Source organism: Oryza glaberrima, chromosome 4 (genome assembly GCF_000147395.1).
Source record: "Oryza glaberrima chromosome 4, OglaRS2, whole genome shotgun sequence".
NCBI lineage: Eukaryota > Viridiplantae > Streptophyta > Magnoliopsida > Poales > Poaceae > Oryza > Oryza glaberrima.
The window spans coordinates 31,057,816-31,075,019 of NC_068329.1; the positions used below are offsets into that span (position 1 = coordinate 31,057,816).

Below are 17,204 nucleotides of genomic sequence, written 5' to 3' on the forward strand. Positions count from 1 at the left end.
GCAGCCCGCAGGTGAGCGAGTGCCTTTGCATCATTTGGAAGGTGTGTGAGTGTGACAAGGCGCGTTAAACCTTCTTTTGCACGCCACACCCACATACATCAAGTTATAACGGGCATTACCAATGTCATTTAGTACTAGATTGACCTTGCTTTCCAGTAGGTTAGCAGGTGCGGCACTAGTGATCAGCACAAATGACTCCGCGTCAAACAGAGCTAGTGGACTCGTATTGCATACTTACATGTCCGATCTTCTGACGTGCGCATCTAAGCACCAACAAGTCGTCCAGATAATGACGTACAACCGATCGTTTCATTCATGATGTTCGATTGCACTGAAGACTCTAGTTTTTACGTTTGACCACCTCTGTAACATAAATACACATAATAGCGAACTGTACCTTAGCTATCAGCAGGTAATTAACCGAGCAAGGAGGATTCATTATTGGCTGTAAGAGTCACCGAGCGGGTAGGGTGTCCACATCAGAGGAAGAGATCCAAAGGAAAGAAAGCTAAACAGGAAGAGAAGAAGCCGTCCCATAGAAAGATAATAAATGGGTCCCGTACTCTCACTTCCTTGTCCAGTTGCCTAGCTAACTGTAATCTTCATTCATATCACATTCTCACTTCAAACAAAACAAAGAAAAAAAGGATAACGTGCGACTACACTCCTGTCTACTGTTCACCGTAACTCAGAAAAATGGCTAATTTACAAGCATATGGCTATAAGAGTTTGCGAATATTAGGTGAGATAGAGAACCAGAAGCACGCTTGCGATTCTATCATCCATGTGCCAACAAAACCCCAGCTTAAAGAATGTAATTAACGAGTGTGGAAACAAATCAGTCAATCACAGTACAATGACAATAGATCGAAATAAACGATTGCCTAGCCAGACACGTATATCAGTGGGACACAAGCACACAGCATGGAAGCTTCTTATGCTACAGCCGTCCACCATGTTTGAGCTTGTGCGGAAATGAAGGGCAGAGAAGAAGGGTTGTTGGCAGGTAGAGTCCAAAGGACAGCTCACATAGGGAACCCATGTTAGGGACGTCTCTTAAGCCAAATGGGCTCTTGTTATATGCTATGCGCACTGTAATCTTCCAATACATAATTGTATTAAGAAAAGTATGATTAGATGCAGTGAATTTGTGGTACCATAAAGGTCACATAGGAGTATCTTTCACACTAATGCGCGAGACTTTGAACCAGCCAACCAGAGTTTCTGATAATTGATTGTCTCTACTAGGACATAAGATGCAAGGAACGGTGCGCCTTCCAATTACTGTACACCTGATGCCTGCCGTATAATCACTGCTAAATGGGCAGATGTCGACTAATAGCATCAAATGCCAACGGCAGTACGCGCAGATGGTTACGTGGAAATACGAAGAGCTGTTGCATTAGGGGCTCACCTGTGCAGCTGCGCTCCAAGTTGGCATTCGGAAATATGCCCTCGTGGTTTCCATGCGCTTTAGCTATGGCAGATGATGAATAAGGCTTGGAGCCTGCTACCTCGTTCGCTGACTTCGCCTACAGGAGTCAAACCTGAGACGACAATGTCATACAGATATTAATTAGGGGAAACAGTAAAGTATGTATTTATCTTATAAATTGACGAATGAATAACCTACATGACAGCCCGAGTAACAAAAGTTTCATGCCAAACGAATCATAACAGCAGGAAGCAGGAAGTTAACAGAGAAATTTTGCCTTGCCAAATGTTATCTACAAGCTATATAACTGTAGGTAGCACGGTAACCTTTTTTTTAATACAATTTTGTAATAGAAGTTAACATCCTCGGCCTCTACTATAGCCCAAAACTAGCATGATTAACTATGTTACCCCGTCTCCAGTGACGGATCTAGGAAGAAATATAAGGGGAGTCTGAACAAACTAGACAAAGCTACAGCCCCCTCTTCCCCTCTACATATAGCAAAAAAAAATATTTTAGTGGTGACTCCCATAGTTCTCGCGCCAATAGTAGAGACTCAAGGCCCTGCTACCCCCATCCGCCCCTGCCATAATCCATAGTCTCAGATGGCAACCAAAACTAGCAATGCTTATCTACCCAGCCAAAAGAAAAAAAAAACTAGCATATGCTTAATTAAACAATGATATGAAGTTCCGGCAGGAGTCAATGGGGGAAGCTTCAACCATGAAGCGAACATAGAGAAGTAATTATGCAAGAGAAAATGGTAAATTTGCTCTTTTCTCACAAAGTTATGTACCTCTTCCTGAAAAAGTAGTACTACCTACATCCTTTAATGAATTAAACTAACCAGCTTCATACAAAAAAGATCGGAGGGAGTATTATACAACCATACATAAGGTGATGGGGCACAAATGCACGACACCTCTCGAACCAACTCCACTAACTGCGATATTGCCATGAAACTACTAACAAGAACTCGTCCTTTTCTATCAAAATCACTACAAACCGTGCAACTTTTCAGTCTGATGACAGGAAATTGAAAGATCACAAGAATGATAGGTGACTCCAAATATGCATGAAACATATAATTTGTACTCACCAAATGACCAAATTAAGAAACAAAGACAGAATCCATTAATCAAAACAATTCCAAATTTTAAATCACTGTTTGAAGCAGAAACATATGGGGAAAGAATATAAAGTTTGCCTGAAGCACAAACCAACTATGCGCCAAGCCTCTAAAGGACATCTAAGAAGAAAACGAGAGCACCAGAAAGTACTGCAGCCACAAAGGTGTTATCATATTTCTTAGTCTGAATACAGTGGATTCTCATCCACAATGTCACCATAAAGGCGATAAAGTTCAATCTGCAATCAACTTTCTGTACATTAAGCTCTTGTATCTTCACAAGTTTATTAATGAGAAGGGGAAATCATTTATGCAGGAGTAAAGAAACATATTATCCCGTCATAGGTGGGGTCATACTCATGCATCTCAATATACCAAGAGAACCTAACAGAATGATCCTAACTAAAAGGATGGATATGGAACAACTAGAATGAAGAGAGCAGGTGCGGTCCTGGTATATACTGTAATGATGATGGCTGATTATGGTTCTTCTGCCATGGTCCCAGGCAATCAGATTCAACTAATTTGCACTAACCATAAAAATACAGTAGTTGTAATATACAGTTTTAAAAACATTTTATTTGAAGAAAAATAAAGCATGCACACTAGAAATACAACACAAAATTGTAAACAAATGAGGTGGAAGAAAATGTTTGGAGATATATGTTCATTCTAGTATAATAATCACCCAGTGTAGCCACTTCCAATAGTGAGCTAGCAACCTATCTTCTTCAAAAATGCATTCACATTTATGCTACATAAAAATTGATGAGACCATGAACTCAGTTAATCCTATCAATACGGGTTTAACAATTGTTGTGTGCCAGCAGTGCCATTAATAAAGTGGAATGTGGTAGCCATTTACATCATTTAGGGTCCACAATGACACGTAAATTAAAAAGCAGCATGCAACTGCTATACTTCCTGAATGAGTTGTAGAAGAATACTTTCCTGTAAGTAGTCTCCAAAAGATGTGAAATATTCTTCAGGTACAACCTATACTTATCCTACTAGCTAGCCATTGACCGTCATGCCACTCATGCATGGACGCTATTGGTGAATAGAGTCCACGTGCAAGAGTTCCCTTGTATGTTTGAAATAGGAATTTTTACAAGTCAGCGTCTTCCTTTTGTTTTGATAAAAGTTAAATCTAATTCTGGACAGTCTCCATTTGCAGGTTAGTGAGTTCGTTCAAAAATTTGCAGGTTAGTGTAGGCTAACACCTAATACCCAGCTACCACATATTTGATGGGTGGGATCGATTTTTTTCTCAATAACCTAAACTAGATCAAATAACCACTGTCCACTAGGACCAATTTAACACTTTATCTTTTACAGTTTTTGAGGAGACTCTTATGACTTGGTTTGAGAATTTGAGTCTTTAGGATTGGAGCCAACGCTAACATGCATCTCTCAAGAGGAATGCAAGGCTGATCATGCAGTTAGCCACTTGGAACAGTTTACAGTCTACGGTTTGTTTCTTTTTCATAAAAAAAGAGATAAATGTTTAGACTTGGTCTGAACCTCCAGGCTTAGAGAAAGAGTATGTCAGTCCAATGCAAACATGCACAATGCAGGCAGCAAACAAATGCAAGGAGAACACCTGGTTATTGAACCCAAAGTTAAATTTGCTTACAATGGATTTGGCTAGCTGTCTGAAAACAAAATCAAAACAAGATGACAATACTTAACAGGTAAAATGCGCTATGAAACTAAAATGCACCCCTTTTTGTTCCAACACACTATGACACTGCATAGTACAGATAGGGTTCAGGAAGGTCTCTTGACTTACAGTTAAATGGGATGTTTGATGCAATCAGAATCCCTGATGACCTGATCACTTCGTAACTTCTTTGCAAATAGATTACCAAGAGCTTGCTCAAGTGATTCTGGAGTGTACTTCATATATTTTAAAGCGCTGTGGCTGTTCTCAACAAGAGGCCTACATGATGAAAACAATAACCATAACATAACCAAAGGAGAAATGTCTTGAGGAGCTTGATAAAGAAATAAAACAAAGTCGTAAAACCAGAGCAAATTGGAAAGTACCCAAAGTGTTTCAGGAAAGATCTATAAGCAGGTAACAATATTTCAGCAATCATAAGAATTAGGGAATCTCGTAAATCTCTGTCAGGAACACCCCAGTTCATCTGTTTCTGGCAAATCTCTTCAAATCGCATGTTGAAACATTTCAATCTGAGAAGAGTTAGAAAAAAAAGAACATAGTAAATCGCAAGATGAATCACCAAAAACTGAGTACATACTACATTGATTATATTGGTATTTCAGCCTAACCTCTCCTTGATCACAGATCTGGAGGTTGTACTGTTCTTAATATTTCTAAAACTTCCTTGAGTGACATCAATTGAAGAGCCTACTGATGAAGTGAGACCTTGAGTTGATAGACACTCCAATACCTGCAAACTCAGAACAGTTAAAAAAAAACCTTGTAAAAATACAAGAGATGCTCGGTTAAATCGTGCTGTCAAGCTTTTTGTGATCAGACCTTTAGCCAAGCAACTCTTCTATATCGAGTAGCATGTTGTTGCACAATCCTTCGTTGTCTTTCAATCCAATCAGCACCTAATAAATCCTTCAATTCTGATCTGAGAATAAGAAAATAGTTATATCATTCAGCTAATCAGATTTTTGGTCCTTATATGATATCTACTGACCTGCCAATATACTTGACAATATAATGGATGTTGTTCATCAAAAAGAGGTGCCCCAGAGCAAGGTCCTTGTATTGCTTTGCCTTCATAGCTAGATTGGTCTCCAGAGCATGTATTGCACCAACAATTTGAGAGACCACATCAGTATCTTTTTCATCTTCAACACAGGGATCTCCAAAGATCTGCTTTATTGATGATTGATAGCTGCATCAGTTTGATAGCTGTTAAGTCAGATCGTTGCTAACGGTATTAGGCCATATTCTATTGGAGGTCATATGAAGAAAACTCCCAATCCCCAGATTTCACTTACTCAAAAAGAAACTTGATATAATCAGTGACATAGCTGGTCATATAATGCACAGCCCCATCAACAGTCGTACTCGTCACCGAGTGATTCAGAATGTATTCCATGAAATCACCTATTGTCTTTTTCGCAGTCTGTGCAAGGCTTTTAGTTAAAGTAAGGGCAGATTTCCGGTTTCCAGAGCATGCATTACCCTCAAAGATTGCATCAACCTAACATAACCGGCCCAAGAATAATGGTTAGTTCTTTGAAATGAGAAGGCATACTCAGTCAGAATGAAACTTACTTCTTTCCCTCATATTTTGGCCCTTTGAACAAACAAAATGTAACTATGTACACAGCAAAGGTCAGATATCATTGTTCTTTCACCTTGGATTGAAGTTCCAATGTTGCCTTATACATATCTAGAAGTATATATAGTTTGTCTGGCAATATTTGGGATTGAACAACAGCATCTCCAAAACTGAGTAGAATTGAAAGGCTTTTAGCTGTTACTTCAGCAAAACAATGGTCTTTCCATGTATACTTTCCTTCAAATACTTGATCACACAGAATGCGTTCAGCGCCGAAAAGCAACTTTACCTGTTCGAATAAATAGTCAGATATTACTGCCAAACAACATCTTGCATTTTAAACTTTATGCAGTCAAGGCAAGAGCATCACTGTAATTCGGGAGAATTGTGTCCACTCGGCGATTTTAGCTTCCATGCTCTGAGCCTCAACTTGCTGCATTTCTTCTTTTGTAACATATTCAACTCCCAAGTGCTTAAGAGTCCGTTCCAAAGTTGAACTACGAATTTCTCTGTGGGAATGATGGAAAATGTGAACAAGCAAAATCAGAAACTCAGAAGCAAAATATTGCAAGTAGAAAAGACTTTAGAACTTTTGTAGATTGCACCTGTATATTTCCATAAACTTCTGATGGCAATCAAGTTGAATTGATTTCTGTGCTAACTTTGAGAGCAAAGTCAAGTAACAGGGATCAACGAGTGTAGGAAGAGTGCACTCAGCATACTGTTTCAGCGGTGCTTCAGAATAATCACCGGCTGATGGGCCAATAAGGTCCTCACTTGACAATTGCCGATTAAGACTTGGTAGACAGTTGAAAATATTCTCAAGATCTACAGGTTTGCTATAGGGAAAATGAGATAGTAAAGAGGTTTCCGATGAAGTAATTAATTTCTGAACATTCCTAAATAGATATGGGGTCTAAACAAACAGATAACCGAACCTGCATTTGGTTAACAGCCTGTGGAATTCATTCTCCAACCCATGGATTGCTTTAGAAAGCAATTCGTTAACACGTTCGTGAACATCATTACCAACTCTACATCTTATCTTGGAAGTAAAAAAGTATTCGACACTAGTCAACTTATCAACCGCCTCAAGATAGGCATTAAGATCCTCGTTTGGTCTGTCCAATAATATCACATGTTCTGCCTGTACACATGGAAAATCAATCAAATGTCAGTAATAAGGAACCCAATTCTAAAAGGTAAAGTATCAAGCAATCTAACATGATCACCCATAAAAAAGGACTAGAGATTTTTTTACGAAGAAAAGAAAAAATATCAAGCAAATGTTTGACGACAACCAAAGAGTATTCTAGGTCCTAGCATGCATTTATCAGAGAAATTTGCATCATCAAGCAACAGAAACGAGTGATTAGAATTAGTTACTACCCGCGGGTGCCCTAATGTAAAAAGTGAATCATGGAATGAAAGCGAGAACAATGCCGGTCGATTGCTACTCCACATCATAGGCGACTATGACCCAAAACCTCAGATCAAATAGGCGGGTAGGTACACGGTGCAGAAAAGTAGGAGCAGAATTGGTGAACAGACTAGGCACAGAAGTAGACCCGCAGCAAAGCTCGGATTGAAATTCGAGACCACGCCGGGGGAACCGCAATCGCTCTCCGCCCAAAACCCAAGCAATTTTACCGCACAAGCCAAGCGAAGCAAAGGGAGGAGAGTACGGGAGGGCGGCGCACGGCAGATGCCTCACCGCGGCGCGCCGGCTCCGTCGCGCTTGCTAGGCGCCGCCGGCATTGCTAGCCCTCCTCCCATTCCCCTCCTCCGGCGGTCGCCACGCCGGAGGAGGCTGCACGCCGCCGGCCGCATATCGAGGGCGCAATATTGGGCCCGGATTGGGGTTGTTTAGTGGGCCTGAGGTGGTTTATGGGCTGGATGGGCTGTAGACTAGTAACTCTGTTTATCGTGGGCCTCCGCTTCAATGCCAGGGGCCGGCCCATCGGACAGGCCTCGTCCAATATCGGCTAAATTCAAACTTGTAGTAGTAACAAACTGATCGATCGACGGAGGAGGGGGTGAACAAATATGAACTCTCATCATCAGCTAATCTAATCTGCACCTGATCGAGGAACGAATTGAAGCTACATTAGATTACCTCCCTTACAAGGTCGAGGTGGCGCACGATCGCCCCGGCCGCCGTGAGGCTCCTCCTGATGTTGTCATGAACCCTGCACGCGTTGTACGTCCTCTTCTGCATGCAAATCGCTCACAATGAGATTCTGAGATTGATAGATAGATAGATTTAAAGATCAGGAAGAACATAATCCCTTACATGGGCAGGGCGCATGGCCTCGTCAATGGCGACCATGTGGTTGTTCAAGCGAGTGCCTATCACGGCAGCCTCCTTTTGCATAGCTTCGCTGCTCTGCATCGCCTGTCGCAGGAGCTCAATCTTCGCGCGGAGAGCCTCCGCCGCCGCCTCCTCATCGGCTGCTCGCTCCATCGATCTCACTGCCCCTCTCTGCCTAGTGCTCTCTCAGTTGAAGAAGAACTGAAAGGAAAACAGAATAGAACAAATGACGGCTTTATACTCGCGGGGTCTGGTGGTGTCTGCATCTGCATGCAGAGATAAGGGAAGGGCGCTTTTGAACGAAAGGACGCTGGTTTTTTTTTCCGTATCTCTCTCGTACACATTCTTATCGCTAGTCCATGCACGTTAACATCGGGTCGCTTTTGTATCCACCATGGACATATATCCACTACGCCAGGTTCGATCCATCGCATCTGTTCAAAGTCCTCAAGACACCAGGATTTAGATCATCTTTGTTTATAGGCTCTTTGTTTAGTCTAATTCTAAACAAATAAGCAGTTTTTTGTTTAGTTTTTTTAAAGCTATAAGTCACTCTTACAACGGTAAGTCAAAAGTTGTGTTGAAGAAAATTTTTTAACTTACGTAAGATGAAGGTATGACTCTTTTATTCAATTTAGGATTTTAAATCCACCGAATTATAAAAGATATAAGCTAACCTGAATTATAAAAGATATAAGCTAACCTAAATAAAGAGGGCCTAACAACTGGTTCATATCTTCTGTTTTCCATAGTAACAACTAGGAGTAGAGTGAATTTTCATTTGAGTTTTCCAGAAAAGAAGAAAATAAAGCACACATGTATAATATTTCTTATGAACACCTGTAAAAAAAAACTGACGGCATATTTTGATATTACCGAAGTCACCCATGTGCTTTGTTAAAAAAGTAATTACCCATAAATATAAAGACTTATTATTATTTACTGCTCTGTATTATTAAGGGCATGTATAATAATATTTATGAAAACGACACTAATAAGAGTTGACTCCTGTTTTTTTTTTGACAAATTGGTTATTTTATAAAACTTATTTCAAAACTAGACCGTGAAAAAAAAATACTTCAAGCAAATAGACCGTGACCTCAACGCCAACGCCAACGCTTCTGGTGCTGAGGTTAGCAAAAAAACGCTTGACGCTAAGCACCTGCCAGCGTGGCGGCCAAGCCATTCCCCCCGCCGATGTGGCAGAGGTCTGAGCATGGAGCCCACGGCCTTTTTTTTTTTTTTGCACGGTCTAGTTTCATAAGTTTTTGAAAATGGCTAATTTGTCAAAAAAAAAAATCGAGTTGACCCTGAAAGCTCACAAACAAGGAGAATACAGGTTTGCCTTTGTGGGAAACAGTTGCGACTATACTCCCGCAACTGCAAAATGGAGGCACTAGAGGTTGCATTAACATTGGACAATTATTGCACACTGCTGATACTGAATAATGAATGCACTAACACGAGTTTCCAACATATCAGAACGAACCTAGCACCTACCAAATCAACAAAAACAATAAATGGCAACTAGGACAGTATCTATACAAATCATGCACCCCAGCAAGGAAAGGTGCACATAGCAACGGTTCTGAGCAGCAGCGCTACACAAACAAAAGCAATGCTACCAGGGTCCCAATTTACAGAGAATGACATCACATCGTCGCTGGTGTATATTAAGCAGCCACATACCCCAATCAAGTACGCTCTTGTTTTCCTTCAAACAAATTGGCAAGCAGTAGCTCAACTTGCTCTGGTGTGTGCTTGACATATTTTCCAGGTGCCTTGCTGTTCTCGATGAGAGGCCTATAGATTACAAGTCTCATAAGCTCCAGGGACATGAACTCTTGAGTCTAGTGAACATACATATCCATAGAAACATAGAAATAAAAGAAAAGAGGGAAAATTCATGGTATTAAACAAATGAACAGATGGCAATGCTCAATCATCAAAATTCTGTGGACCAGGGCTACGCCGGTTTTAGGACAAGCAAATTTGTTAAAGTCTCTTTCTTAAACGGCAAAGCAGAGGAGATGCAAGCAACAATTATTTTGCCGAGGGACAGTCGGTCAGGTCCAGGTCTGATATCAGTGGCATGTGGTATGCACCAAAGCTGGGCCTGGTGAAAGCACCCGGAACACTCTAATTCCTACTACTGACTAAGATCTTAGTCAGGGGCTGCTGTTATTTCTACTAACAAACTCATAATTAAGTGCCAGCCTAAACAGTCAGGATTCAGGTCTAGATAGAAATCAAAAGGAGAATAAGGAGTGTCTCCTAAACAGCCATGAAGTGTATCAGGTTCTAGCCTTCTAGGGATAACGCCTTTGCAATTTATATTGTAAATTTGTAATGCTAGTAAATAATTTTGAATTCATAAAGCACCAAATTGGTAGGTAAATATAATCTTCATGGTTTTTTTAAACCTAATTAAATAATATAACTGGCACAAACAAGAAAATGCACCAACTCACATTTGACAAACTGCCAGAAACAAAAACATGAGCAGGAGAGTTTGAATAGAAAATAAAGGATTAGTTATGGTCCTTGTCCATGCATTAATATATTATTTACATGTAATGAAGTTTCAAAGAAACATACCCAAAGCGCTTTAGGAAAGATCTGTATGCAGGCAACAGGATTTCAGCAACTGCAAGTCTTAGTGACTCACGCAACTCCGTATCTGGAACAGACCAGCCACACTGCTTTTGATAAATCTCCTCAAATAGCACATTGAAAGACCTGAATCTGGTTACAAAATAGTGGGCAAAACACTGTTTCAGAAATTGTATGGTAAAACATCATTCATCGAAAAGCAAGCTGGAATAATTAGTGTACATGACCAACCTCTCTTTGACCGCAGCTCTTGAAGCTCCACTGCTATTGCCTCCCTCACTTCCTACTTGACCACTACCTCCTGATGAAGTCAAACCTTGACCAGAGAGGCATTGCAAGACCTGTAAAATCGGAATAATGCATAGATCTTTAGGCTCACTCTTCCTATTAAACATCAACAATGGTAACAAAATGCAAGAGAAACAAACAGTGAGCTTTGTTCAAATATGTCTAGCAAATGGACCTTTGACCAAGCAATCCTTCTATAATGATTTGCATTTTGTTGTACAATTCTTCGATGCCTTTGAATCCAGTCATCCCCCAATAAATCTTTGGCTTCTGATCTGGAAGAAAGAAAAGAGAGCATTAAACTATACCCACTCATCCACTTACTAACCTATTGGCTATTGCGAATTTGTTTATACCTTACTTCATAAGAACATACCTGCGGACAGATTTCACGATATAATGAATGTTATTCATCAAAAATATGTGCATCAAAGCTGGATCCTTGTATTGTTTTGCTTTTGCATCCAGATTATTCTGTAAAGCCTGCATGATACTCATGGTTACAGTGGCCAACTCAGAACCTGTTCCATCTTCCCTTTTGAACTCCTGGAAGAGCTGTTTTAGAGTTGACTGGTAGCTGCGAAAGATTAAATGTTGTCATTTTTTTTGCAAAGCTATAGCCAGTTGCAGCTTGACAAAACAAGACATTCTGAAAGAGCATTTAATAGGTACAAAATTGGATATAGATAATGTTTGCAAGAACGGTACAAAAGAAGTTCAGCTACATTGGAGTGATCTATTTGTTGTCGTATACAGCTGGGGAAAAATAATCTGGTCTTGGTGAATTAGAAGGCTATCCAATAGAAGAGATACAGCAGCAACGATTGCAAAACACAAATATCAGCATACTGGTGGATAGGATTGAAGAAGAAATGCAAGAAAGTATAGCGATGCAACTATCAAATTACAGGAAAGATTAAGTGCACATGATCATATACTTACTCAAATAAAAATTTGACATAGTTAATCACGTAGCTCGTCAAAGGATGCACTGTCCCATCAATATGAATATTCTTTGTTGCGTCCTTTTCAACAGCTTCTTCAAAGTCACTGAAAGTCTTCTGTGCAGTTTGTGCTAAGCATTTTGTCAAACTCAATGCAGACTCACGCATTTGAGAGCATGATTCTCCAACAAAGATGGTGTCAATCTACACAATCAATAAAAAATGTAGATATTACTTATTTCCGTGTCAAGAAAATAGCACCATATCTAAAATAAATTTACATTCGGTTGACAGTCTAAATTCTCCATAGTTAGTTAGTTACTATAACATTTGTCTAGTGAAGTCGTTTTTCATTAAAGAATATGCAAACAAGAAAGTCCAAGTTCCAAAGACCTTGGTGAAAATTGATTTCTGGTAAAACGGCGAACTTCAATATAGATGGACCAACAGAGAAATTTTGGAAATATGGCACCACACTGTGTCATATAAGTATGATAATGCCCCATGCACTTCTCATACTTTGAAATCTGCAGTGAGAAGTTTGGCATTTTGCCCCTTTTTTCACAAAGCATTCACAATATCATTTAATCATATGTTTCTTTTGCAATTTTATCAACCCAAAAATATCAAGCTGTTGAGATCAGTACTGCAGGATTACGTCAACCATAAATTGGTCCGATGGCATAAGGAGCTCAAAATTTTTAGAAACTTAAAAACAGATCTTAACTCAGCATGCACACACTTATCATTTCGCAGTTCTGCACAAAAGGGTTGTGGCTGGCCAATGAAACAATTAATAGATAGCTATGGTATGAATCAGAAACTTACATCTGCTTGAAGTTCACACATTATTTCATACATGTCTAGCAGCACAAACAGCTTCTCTGGTGATCTTTTACTCATAGCAATTGCCTCTCCAAAGCTGAGTAGTGTAGCCAAACTATTCCTAGTTATTTGAGCAAAGCACTTATCCCTCAAAGATTGACTGCACTCAAAAACCTGGTCACAAAGCTGACGTTCCGCGGCAAAAAGAAGTTTAACCTGTTTAAAGCAAAAGGTGTCACCAGAGGCATGTTGCACCATACAGTAGATAAGAGAAAAATCCTTACAGCAATTCGCATGAAGTGAATCCAATTCCCTATTTTAGACTCCAAAATTTCCCAAGGCATTTTCTGCACTTCATCTTTGCTCAGTTTTTCAACACCCAAGCTCTTCAAACTTGACTCTAAAGCAGAGGCACGGGCTTCGCTGTGCACAAGAGGAGAAAGTGCTTGAGTATTTTGCCGCATAGGAGGTAGTTAGCACATAGGCCATATAAACAAGAAAAATATATAAAGGAATGCAGGAGACAAGTGCTTTAAACTTATTCACAGGGAGAACATTTTATTTTTCCTTTCAGCTGGAACTGGCAGTCCAAACTAAAAAAATCATTTTTCATGGTTTTCACAAAGGCCAAAAAAGTTTATAAATATACTCAAATTGACAAGTATGAAAATAGCTCGCCTAGCCTTGCTTCTATCTTCAATCAATCAATCTAGACAAACATATGTATTTTCAACCCGTTTCATTATTCATGTGAGCATCAAAAGGACAAACAGAACAAAAAATTTCCAGATATTACAACAAATTTAGTGTCTAGTATCCATGAAGTGATGAATAGATATATAGCCTGAAAATATTTATCTTCCTTTTACCTGTATATTTCTGAGCATTGTTGTTGGCATCCCGCTTGTACCAACTGTTGTGCTAATTTAGCCAGAAAAGGAATGAACCTTGGCTCAATAAGAGCAGGGGGGCTGTATACAGCTGCTTCCGAGTTTTGCTGATTTTCAGAATTTGATTGGTTTTTTCCACCTTCAGGATGAGATTCAGATGATGGTCGAAGCGTACTTGGAAGGCAATCAAAAAGACGATCAGGCTCGATAGGTTTGCTGGAATCAGTCAGGAGGGTGCAAAATGCAAGTTAGATGATGTTGGGGTTAAAAACATTTAAACTAATAATGAGACACAACCTGCGCTGAGTCAATTGCTTCTGGAATTCATCTTCCATCTTCACAAGGGCCTTAGAAAGGAGGGCATTCACATGGTTGAGCACACCATCACTGCTTCGGTAGCTCCTATTTGAGCTAAAGAAACGCTCAATACTTCTCAACCGATCAACTGCATCTAGAAAACCTTGAAGATTTTCATGTGGCCCCTTCTGTATTTCACGCTCTGCCTGCACAGATGACAATAAGTCAATAACTGAAATCAGACCTTTCTCCAAAGTAATCCAACACTGAAAAATAGCTAGGTACATTTTTTGGATTCAAGGTCTTCAAAAATCGGTCAAAAGGAAAATCCATGTCCAACCATTTAGTTGCCAAACCCAATATGGGCAGCCATCAAGGCACATATTGAAATACAAATACTTACTGTAATTCATGTTGAAGAAAACAATTTATATGCATACCGCCACATGCAATGAAGAATTCTCCTTCCTAATGTATCTATAACAAATACATGTGGACCATGTGGTACCAAACCAACAATACGCTGCCTCACAGTGATGTATACAAACTATAATTCAAGCTATAATTGCCCCCACCAACATGCAGGCGAAACATCAAAGACCATCCAGAGAAAGGACAAAGGGGAGTGAAGCTCCTTCGAGAAAATGAGAAGGATTGGGCATGCTCCACAGCACTCCTGAGCACTGCTGGTTCAAATTCGGGAGCAAAGATGCATTTTAGAAACTTAAAAAATGAAGGGCTAATCCACCGTGCAAGCTTGCAACTAAGCATACGCCCAGTGCCAGGAGATGCAGATCAGAAAATGGACTGATCACAGTCACACCAACTACCCGTTCCCCGCATTCATCAGCCACGGAACAAGCAGTTACAATTCCAAGTTCCAACCAACCACAAGCGGGCGGGGCACACATATTGTTAATAGCATATGTAGTACTAGTAAGAAGTAGGGAAATCTGGGGTTGAAGCGATGGAGCACCTCTCGAGTTCGATCGAACTGCGTGAGGATGACATCGGCGGAGCGCAGCGTCCGGTCGATGTTCTCGTGGGCCGTCCGCACGGCGTGCGTCCTCACCTGCACACACATATGCACACAGCAGCAGAGGAGAGGCAGCGGCATCAGAACAGCAGCCTAGAAGGAATCAAACGGCGAAGAACCCTAGGAGGGAGGGGGGGGGGGGGGGGGGACGAGGAGCGAGCAGAGCAGAGAGCAGGTGTACCTGGATGGGGCGCATGGCGGCGTCGAGCGCGGAGAGGCGGCTGTCGAAGGAGCCGAGGATGGAGACGACGGCGTCGGTCACGGACTGGCTCTTCTGCAGCGACTCCCGCAGCAGCGCCGCGCGCTGCGCAAGGGTCTCCATCGCTCCTCCCCCGCCGGCCGCCGCTGCCGCTACAGCTTGGGCGGTTGCTTCCTCCTCCAGATGGTTCCAGAAGGTTCGGGAAGGGGGAGGGGTGGATCTGGGGGGGAGGAGAGAGACAGGGTGGAGGAGGACCCCACCGACGGCGAGAAGAGAGGGGAGGAGAGGAAGCAACTGCAGCTGCAGCGGTGGTGGGTGGGGATTGCTTAGCGCAGCTGGGAAGGAAAGTGAAGAGGGGGGAAGGGGAACGGCAGCGGAGAGCAAGTGCAAGTGTCTGTCGCGTGGGCCGCCAGACGCGGGATTGTCCAGTCCAGTCCAGCCATGGACCGCTTGCTTGCTGCTGGGTGGGTCCTATACTCTACTGGTACTGGTACTTTGCAGGTAGTAGCACATGGATCAATTCTGCATTTCCTCTCCCCTAATGTGATTTTTTTCTTTTTTTTCTTATAATATAAAAACATTGAAGCTTTTTACAATTTCTAATTTTAAAAATAAACCTAAAAAACTTATTTCCGAATCTTTTAGCCACGCCGATCTAGCTGGTTGGCGAAACAAAGTCTACCGCGTGTAGTGGCATGGCTAAAAGAATCAAATTAGAAATAAGTTTTACGAGCCTTTACATTTAAAACTAAAAAAGTTTCAAGAACGATTAGAAAAACCCCAATGTCCATTGCTCTTCTTCAACTCTACCAACTTTTCATTCTTCTTTATAGCAGAGGACCTATGAAACACAATGTTAGTAATGTTTTCTGCTTTCAAAAAAAATAAGTTTTCTGCTAATAAAGTACAGTAAGTTTTCTGCTTTCAAAAACAACCCTCGATATTTACTTAAAACGTAGGATTTTAGCAGTATAAGGTTAGAAAAAAAATCATGTAAATTAAATACTGTGTATTTTGAGTATTTAAAATATTTGATAACAAATAACCCTTTATTTTAGAAACTTTATCGTTTGGATAACACGCCTACGTGAATGGGAGACATACATAAAGAGAGACCAATTGGTGCGTGTGCGTGAGAGTGATGTGATTGGGTATTTCTGTAGAGGGAAATATCTTGTTTTTTCAAGGAAAGTGGAGGAACAAATATGGGTGAAGAGAAGAAAGAGAAAGGTAACTCCTCAACTTGAGTGCATCCATTATTTTGTCTATCAACAATCCACGTTTGATAGTCTGGTCCTATAAGAGCAGGTATAATAGCAAACTATTAGCTAGCTATAAACATATTTTAATGAGATAAAAGATGAGAGAGAAGAGCAGCGGGCTACAGATATGTAGCCAGCTACAGCACGGACTCTAAGACGCAATGTGTACATGATAGGTGGGACCATATACTAATAGTATAGCAAGCAACTATTGTATAAATTGATTATTAGATTGGCTATATTTGAATTGGAGCTATTAGTGGGCTGTAGTATTAAACTTGCTCTAAGCACAACTACCCAATTAGGGAAATTGCATTCTTTTTGTTGCATGCATTTATAACAATATATAATTACACATTTTATTCATGCGTCATCCCTGAAGTAATAAAGGAAAATAAGAGTGATTTTTTTCCAATCAAAAACACGAAATTAACTCCCTTTACCTTCTGTCTTCCATCAACTCTTGTTTTCTCCTACGTATATAAATTTTTGCTCCTGTAAATGTTTGTTTAGATATACCAGCAGTCTCTGTATGTTTGAAAAAACCATGGCTGGAAACGTTTTTAGACAGGCATTGGTACATTCCTAGCAGATTTTGGCAGTCCACAAAAGTACGTGTAAACAAGAAATATAAAATTACAGAACATAATATAATAAATATAAGTACGACGCTTCCAGCTCTAGAGGTCGTTGTTGGCGAGGTTGA

The 17,204-nt window shown here is 40.6% G+C and overlaps 2 protein-coding genes across 2 annotated transcripts; both read right to left on the reverse strand.

Annotated features, from left to right (window-relative positions):
• Positions 1-11: 11 nt before the first annotated feature.
• LOC127771143 (exocyst complex component EXO70A1-like) lies at positions 12-8,356 on the reverse strand. The gene is made up of 13 exons (XM_052296977.1): positions 8,127-8,356; positions 7,950-8,045; positions 6,772-6,980; positions 6,439-6,672; positions 6,204-6,342; positions 5,910-6,122; positions 5,547-5,752; positions 5,240-5,440; positions 5,071-5,170; positions 4,860-4,981; positions 4,614-4,760; positions 4,357-4,506; positions 12-1,547 (listed from the first exon to the last, which is right to left on the reverse strand). The coding sequence occupies exons 1-12, from the start codon at positions 8,295-8,297 to the stop codon at positions 4,359-4,361; spliced, it is 1,986 nt and encodes a 661-aa protein (XP_052152937.1). The 5' UTR covers positions 8,298-8,356; the 3' UTR covers positions 12-1,547; positions 4,357-4,358.
• Positions 8,357-9,558: 1,202 nt separating this feature from the next.
• On the reverse strand, positions 9,559-15,595 carry LOC127771163 (exocyst complex component EXO70A1-like). Its single transcript, XM_052296999.1, has 12 exons — positions 15,219-15,595; positions 14,978-15,073; positions 14,002-14,207; positions 13,684-13,920; positions 13,099-13,237; positions 12,818-13,030; positions 11,988-12,193; positions 11,422-11,622; positions 11,221-11,320; positions 10,989-11,098; positions 10,743-10,889; positions 9,559-9,947 (listed from the first exon to the last, which is right to left on the reverse strand). Exons 1-12 carry the CDS (start codon positions 15,357-15,359, stop codon positions 9,839-9,841), a joined length of 1,905 nt encoding a protein of 634 aa, XP_052152959.1. The 5' UTR covers positions 15,360-15,595; the 3' UTR covers positions 9,559-9,838.
• Between the last annotated feature and the right edge of the window lie 1,609 nt (positions 15,596-17,204).

Excerpts from the sequence above, each read along its gene's own strand:
- LOC127771143 (XM_052296977.1), bottom strand. The coding sequence starts at position 8,297 with ATGGAGCGAGCAGCCGATGAGGAGGCGGCGGCGGAGGCTCTCCGCGCG. Across the intron at positions 6,673-6,771 it reads AGGCTGTTAACCAAATGCAG|CAAACCTGTAGATCTTGAGA; the intron begins GTTCGGTTATCT and ends TTTTCCCTATAG. Across the intron at positions 4,761-4,859 it reads AGATCTGTGATCAAGGAGAG|ATTGAAATGTTTCAACATGC; the intron begins GTTAGGCTGAAA and ends AACTCTTCTCAG.
- LOC127771163 (XM_052296999.1), bottom strand. The coding sequence starts at position 15,359 with ATGGAGACCCTTGCGCAGCGCGCGGCGCTGCTGCGGGAGTCGCTGCAG. Across the intron at positions 13,238-13,683 it reads CAATGCTCAGAAATATACAG|CGAAGCCCGTGCCTCTGCTT; the intron begins GTAAAAGGAAGA and ends TCTTGTGCACAG. Across the intron at positions 11,623-11,987 it reads TATGTCAAATTTTTATTTGA|CTACCAGTCAACTCTAAAAC; the intron begins GTAAGTATATGA and ends AATCTTTCGCAG.